This window comes from Panthera uncia (assembly GCF_023721935.1).
Source record: "Panthera uncia isolate 11264 chromosome B2 unlocalized genomic scaffold, Puncia_PCG_1.0 HiC_scaffold_24, whole genome shotgun sequence".
Classification (NCBI taxonomy): Eukaryota; Metazoa; Chordata; class Mammalia; order Carnivora; family Felidae; genus Panthera; species Panthera uncia.
Genome location: NW_026057580.1, coordinates 107,066,101 through 107,072,877, shown reverse-complemented (window position 1 = coordinate 107,072,877; position 6,777 = coordinate 107,066,101). Strand labels below are relative to the sequence as shown.

Genomic DNA, 6,777 nt, shown 5'->3' with positions numbered 1-6,777 from the left:
TTTTCGTGCCCCAAACGACTTTTTATAGTGTTTTTTTTTTTTTACGTTGGTTTTTTTTTTTTTTTTTTTTTTTTTTTTTTTTTTTTAATACAGGGCAGCTTGTTTGAGTTTACTTTTGTTACGCTTTCTGGGAAGATCACTTTTCCATCTTTTCTGCTAAATGGATTTGTCTCTTTCAACTTGAAGGAAGGGGTTTGAGGACAGGCAAATTACTTTGCAGTCCACAATAGGAGAGGTAAGGAGGAAGGGTCTGTTAGAGGCACACGGTGCACAGCAAGCCGGATAATAAACCTAACAGCTGCCTCTCTTTGCTTTTGCCCCTTCCCTACCTCTTAAAATATTGGATAAAATGAACAAAGCTGGACAAATGCCAGAACCTAAAGCTGCATTTTATCTCCTACAATTTCCTTCTAATTTCCTTTGTAGACAAAGTTTGACCTCAGACTCATTCTGGACATGCCTTCTGCAGCAGAGTGCTGGTGAATGCATTTGACAGGAGGGTGATAGGAGAGTTCTCAAATGAGGGTGCCTTTTCCGGTTTGGGGAGGGTTTTAGAGAGCTTTATTAAAATAGCTTTTCATCTTGCTGTAATTTCCCCTTTAAATGTTCTTATTGTAATGCATATATTAATTATACTATCTATTTAATCCATTTATACTGTATAGATCTTTGTATATATAAATTGGTCATAATTTTTTGCCTTGAACAACTCCTCCCTTGGGCAGTTAATGTATATTTGCAGTTGGCCCTGAGGTTGTATAAAAGAGGTTGTCATGTAAACTGAGTTTAGTGAATGTTGGTTTTGTGATAGACAGGAAATGAATAGAATTTAGAAGAAAGGGGGAGGAAAAAACAAAACCACTGGAAAATTCTGGAAGGAACAGGGCAGATAGAATGGATCAAAACCTAAAACTAGCCAACAGCTGTTGGTAAAGATTCCAGAACTGGTGAGCAGATGGCCCACAGATAGGTGGTCATGGATAGAGAGCAAGGGAGGGAACGCCACTGTCTTTTACAAGTGACTGGTATCGTGAGGTAGAACCAAGATCACTCTCGGGATTGAATTCAGAGTCCGAGCCCGATTTTTCTCTACCTGTCAGGGGCAGACTCTGGAGCTGCTCTTTCTAGTAGGATAGCTATTGGCTACATGCAACTATTTACATTAAAATAAATTAAAATGAAAAAAAAAAATTACCTCCTCGGTCGCCCTAAGCTACATTTCAAGAGCTCATAGCTAGTGGTGGCTAGCAGCTGCCATATTTAGACAGTGCAGATGGAGAACATTTTCATCACCGCAGCAAGTTCTGTTTGACTAGCACTGGTCCGGAGAGTGTGACTGAGAGTAATAAACTATAAACTATAATTGTAACCTATTTTCTTGGGCAAATCAACCTGTCAAGACCAAGGCAGGCGCAGATAGATTTTTAAGGTTGGTGGTGTAGGTTAAGAAAGTGAACAAAGTTGGGATCAGCACACACGTTAACTGATGCCACCCAAGTGTGTGATTAAATGAAATACTTGTAATGTGTTTACTTGTCCAGGGTGCTTCTGCGCACTTGTATACCCCTGAGATTATTCATTGTCCATAATTTACCCATCTATGGCAAGTCATTAAAAAATGTTATCCTTCTTTTTGGGGAGAAATCATGCAGGAATAGTGATCTTTGCTGTCAGTTTGTATTTAACTTGATCCTGCTCATGAGGTTATATTAAAATGCCTTTAGGGAAACTGCGGAATATATGTCTTAAGTTGTGACCTAATAATTGACCCAAGTCAGTGAGATGGTTTAGACAGTGTTCTCTGGCCCTCCTCAAACACATATGTTAGATCATGAACAGGGTCAGGAGGAATGGGAAAAGGAGGTAGAAGAGAAATAGAAGATTCATCTTTAGCTAGAGTGTGTATAATTCAGGCACCGGAAGAGTAAGAATCTGCCTGTTTCCTGTTCTCCTGTCTGCTGTGTGATTTCTCCAACCAGACCAGGAAGTAATCCCTGATGGCTAACCTCTAATGAAGTGAGATCTCAGTGGAAGGGTTTCTCTAGGTATATAGAATTTCAGAGACTCCTTTCATTTCTTACTCGGTGTGTGTCTTGTTGATACTTTTAATGCAGTTTCTGAAGGAGGTAAGTTTTAGGGAAAAGATTAGTGGAGATAATCAAATCTGGGCTGAGAAAGTATTCATTTTCTGTCTTTTGTTGTGGGTCACTTAAGTCAATAATACTTCCCTGATTATTTTTCTACATTAGAGGCTCTCTTGAGTTAATGTAATCAGTTTCTTGTTCTCTTCTTATTGTGGAATGGAGTGGAAAGGGAAGGTATTTTCCTCCTTCTTTGCTTCTTCCCTCTATCTTGTTAAAATTGTACTCCATTATAGCTGCATCTATCTATCTATCTATCCTTCTAGTCCTATGATTTGTTTTGGGTGGGAAAACAGAATCAGAGCACCTTGAGTGGAAATGAAAAGAACCAGTTAACAAGAAGCGACACTTCCCCTTTGTTTTAATATTAAAAGGGGTAGGTTTGTAGGAGATTGAGGTTTAAAACTTCTTGCAACACTAAAATGCGTTTAGTCCGCTTTGAATTCAAGAAGTAAATGTTGTGTACGGTAATAAGAGTTCCACTAATTTTTGGTGACGTCGATTATAGAAAGCTGACTCTCTTGCTTTAGTTCAGAACTCTTGATAGAAGTTGGCAGGCTGAGTAATTGACTGAATGAGGGGATAGTTCCCTTTAATCAGTCACAAGTGCTTCAAAACAAGCTTGTCATGTGGCTCTTTATCCATTCACTTGTGAGTCTTTGATTCTCTGAATTGAAAAAGCATGATGAAAATCCATCTTTGTAGTTTTGTCTTCTGTGTTGAAGGATAGTGTCATATTTTAGCCTGTAGAAAATGACAGAAAAAAATGAAGAATGTAAGAGTTAAATAGAACATTGCCGTTTAATACAAAACACTTTTATTTTGAAATTTTATTTCATAAAATTATGAATTTATTATGAAAATTTTAAGGTTTACAAAAGACAGCTTCCAGTTCGTGGATCTGGGAAGGATTTTTATTTTCTTAGCCTACTTTTTTGTTGTATTCCACTCTTTTCAAAATTCCTATCTAAATTTTTTTAAAAAGCACTTTTTATTGTACTAGAGGAAGCAACATAAATTTAAGCTTCATGAACAAATTAACTGCAGTGAAAACCCCACTACGGTGTCTTAGAGTCATTGTCACCAGAAATTACTTGGGACTTTCATTACCATGCAAACATTTCTTTGAACATCAGGGGTGGAGCAGGTCAGGATAGAATTTGGGGGGAGGTAAGCATGTTGTTAGTTTGTGTAGAATCCAGGGCCGCTGGCTGCTTTTCTTTTGCTCGTCTTTACCCAGCCTATTTTCTGTCTTCTCCTTCTGCCCTGCCTTGGGCAGGGAGGGTGAAATGGAAACATGCCCCATGGTGATCCAAACCTTGTGCCCTCCCTGTTGACTACCTTGATTGGAATCCCACCTCTCCACAGATTAATACATTCGATGACTCCGTGCTTCTATTCCCTCACCTGTAAAATGGAGATACTATCATTTCCACCTTCACGTGTTATTTACCGGAGATAATACTTGTTGAGCCCTTAGTTCAATCCCTGGTGTAGAGTAAGTGTTCAGTAACGTTGGTCGTATCATTCCCGGCTTTTAAATGGTACCACGGTCTTGTTTTGGGATGCTATTGAAACTGTGTAGTACGCCCCAGAAATATCTTTATTTTTTTGTGAAAATAACGAAACACCAACTTGGGACATGGACGTGCAGTTCAATACAGAAGTTCATCCGTCCCCTCCCCAGAGTCATCTCAGATTTATGTGTCATCCTCTGGGATTTGTTCTTTACCTGTCACGTGAAATTCATTTTCTTCAAAGCACCTGAGTAAGATGAACATCGTCCAGAAAGAACACAGGTTAGGAACTCAAGGGACAGAAATTACATTTCCGGGGAACTGACATTTAGTCAGCGCTGCTCTGTTTCTGGGCAAGTGCATCTCACCTGATGGAAATTGTCTGCTGTGCTGCAGATACGGGTGAACCATACGCAGAACTCGCCCTGTCTCACAGTTTGTGCCCCATGGAGGAAGATGGTTCCTGCCAACCATGGTGGTTCAGAGAGGTGGCAGATAGGTGATGTGCTAGAGAGTGACCTGAGGGGGCGTTTGGCAAGGTCTGGAGACGTGTTCGGTCGTCACAGCCAGGGGGAGTGTGCTGCTGACGGCTAATGAGTCGAGAGAGGCCAGCGGTGCCACCGAGCCTCTTGCCATGTACCAGAATCCTCCCTCTCCCTCTCACCCCAACCAGAACAGAGACTCCTGGGCTTTAAATGTCAGTAGGGCTCAGGCTGAGAACTGCTCTACGTGGTCAAGGAAGCCTCCAAGAGGAGGGAACATTTGGGCTAGTATGTAAATATAAGCAAGAGCTATTCTTGCAAAGATTTGTGGGAGGAGCATTTTGACAAGGGAAGCTGGTGAGAGACAAGTCCCTGAGGTGGGAGGAAGCTGAAGGAGGAACAGAGAGGAGGCCAGTGTGCCTGCGAGTGGGTGAGGTCCGCACTGTGGGTAGATAAGGAGGATTTTGTGGCTATTGTAGGAGTTATTCAAGTTGCTCAGTGGGCTTTTGAGTTCCTAATAGAGATTGGACATTGCTGATTGTTTTGAATTCTTCCCTTTGATTTTATTTTCCACAGAATTACGGCCTTGAAACCGATAATATGAAGAACTTGGTTCTGAAACTGCGAGCATCTTCGCACAACTTACAGAATTACATAAGTAGCCGGCGGAAAAGTCCGGCTTACGATGGGGACACTTCCCACAAGCCCCCCAACGAACTCCTGACCTCTGTGGTGGAGCTAATCGGTGCTGCTAAGGCCTTGTTAGCTTGGCTGGACCGGTAGGTTACGTGTGTACTCCACTGTCCCATCAGAGGAGGCCCCAAGCTGCACACACGCCTGTCTTAGGAAAATGAGCCTCTTCATGTCCCTTCCACTGGGCCTCTCCAGGACTTCTGGATCATGGCGGGATTTTAGGGTCCCTTTGGAAGCTACTGAGCAGACGAGTGGCAGGACCAAATTAAGGTCCACTTGGGGAAGAGTGGAACCCCCGTGCCAAAGGTGTTTTCGCTGCCGTTAAACGCTCATGATTATTTCGTCGGTCTGAAGGCCGTTAGTTGACTTCTGAAGGGACGTGAATTCTCTTGGCTCATTTTCTAATGTGTTTTTATCTAGCACTCCTGCGGCTCTTCTGTTCAGATTCCTGTTTTGTGTGTTAACGGGAGAGGAAACCATTGCATAACGAGTCCTTTAAACCAGCTCTGCTTGTCAGCCTGCAACGTGGGATCCCAGTGTCCCCACCCCCCTTTTTAAAAGAATGCTTGTTGCTTTCCAGGGCTCCATTTACAGGGATCACCGATTTCTCGGTAACGAAGAACAAGATCATTCAGCTCTGCTTAGACCTGACCACTACAGTCCAGAAGGTCAGTATGTCGTTGCTTTTTTAACATTGTTTCCTCCCTTTACCCTTGTCCTCTTCTTCAGAGGCACATGCAGGCATGAAGTGCCTTTTTCGCTCTTTCTGTTTCTTGCAATTTTCTCCCATCCGACCTGGGGAGAGATGAAGGGCTTTCCATTAGATGCATTGGTGCCGATGGTTTCTGAACAATGAGCAGTGGCTTTTACGTCAAAGATTACCTTTTTCTGTTTTAAAATAGTTGAGCTAATAGGCCCATACTTTCTCTAAACTGTTAGAGCACTTAATTTTTTTCATAGAAACTCCAGAGCAGCTAAGTCACGTGAAGATAAGAAATGCTGAGGGAAGGGCCCTGGAAGGATGAGGTGGATACAGTTATGGATATGTGGCTGGAGGGACCCTCTGTTGCAACGGTGACATTTGAGGAATCTGACCAGCATGACTCTGTGCTTGTCCTGATGGAATGGGCCTATTACGTCATCTCGGGGTGTTTTCCTGGTAGTCATTTTTTTTTTTTTTTTTAAGTTTACTTATTTATTTTGAGAGAGAGAGAGAGTATGAGCAGGGGAGGCATAGAGAGAGAGGGAGAGAGAGAATCCCATGCAGGCTCCACACTGTCAGCACAGAGCCCTGCATCGAGCTCGAACTCATGAACCCTGAGATCACGACCTGAGCCGAAACTACGTGTCAGACGCTTAACCGGCTGAGCCACCCCAGCCCCTTGGTAGTCATTGTTGACTGTTGGGAACTGATGATAGAAAAAACATCTCTTGGTGGGAGTTACAGATCCTGATCTGTTCACATCAGGAGCAGGGTGTCCTGTCCACCGAGCAGTCTCACCACACTTGCCCCTGCTTCTGTGGGCCTCAGCTCACCTGGCACATGATAAGTGGTTTTTAAAATTTTTTTAAATGCGTTTTTAAACAAATGAGATAATGCTTTTGACAAAGAAGCCGATGCAAATCTTTCATGTATCAGGAGAAATTTAACCCAAACTTAAGGGACACTTGAGGTATTGTTTTTGTTTTCCCTTTGGTGCTCGTTGAGTATATGCTTCAGAGAGACCACCACAGGTTCAAATCCTGCCTCCACCACTGCTTAGCCCTGGGGCCTCAGACAAGTCACTTAAAACTTAAGAGCCTCATTTTTTTTTTTTTTTTGTCTGTAACATGGGAATCCTAATATTTACTTCACCAGATGATTTGGTAAGATTTCTACAAGTTATTGTTGAACGAGAAAAGAAGGAAAAAAAGTGGAATATAAAAACAAATGGTGACCCCCCC

General features: G+C 42.4%; 1 protein-coding gene across 4 annotated transcripts in view; it reads left to right on the top strand.

The window, feature by feature from the left end:
* The window catches only part of CNKSR3 (CNKSR family member 3), an 84,965-nt gene that overhangs the window by 55,076 nt on the left and 23,112 nt on the right, over positions 1–6,777 (top strand). For all 4 annotated transcript variants that reach the window (XM_049653127.1, XM_049653125.1, XM_049653129.1 and 1 more), the window contains exons 3-4: positions 4,717–4,919; positions 5,414–5,501. In XM_049653127.1, coding sequence (XP_049509084.1) covers positions 4,717–4,919; positions 5,414–5,501 — 291 coding nt within the window. The remainder of the gene's footprint in view (positions 1–4,716; positions 4,920–5,413; positions 5,502–6,777) is intronic.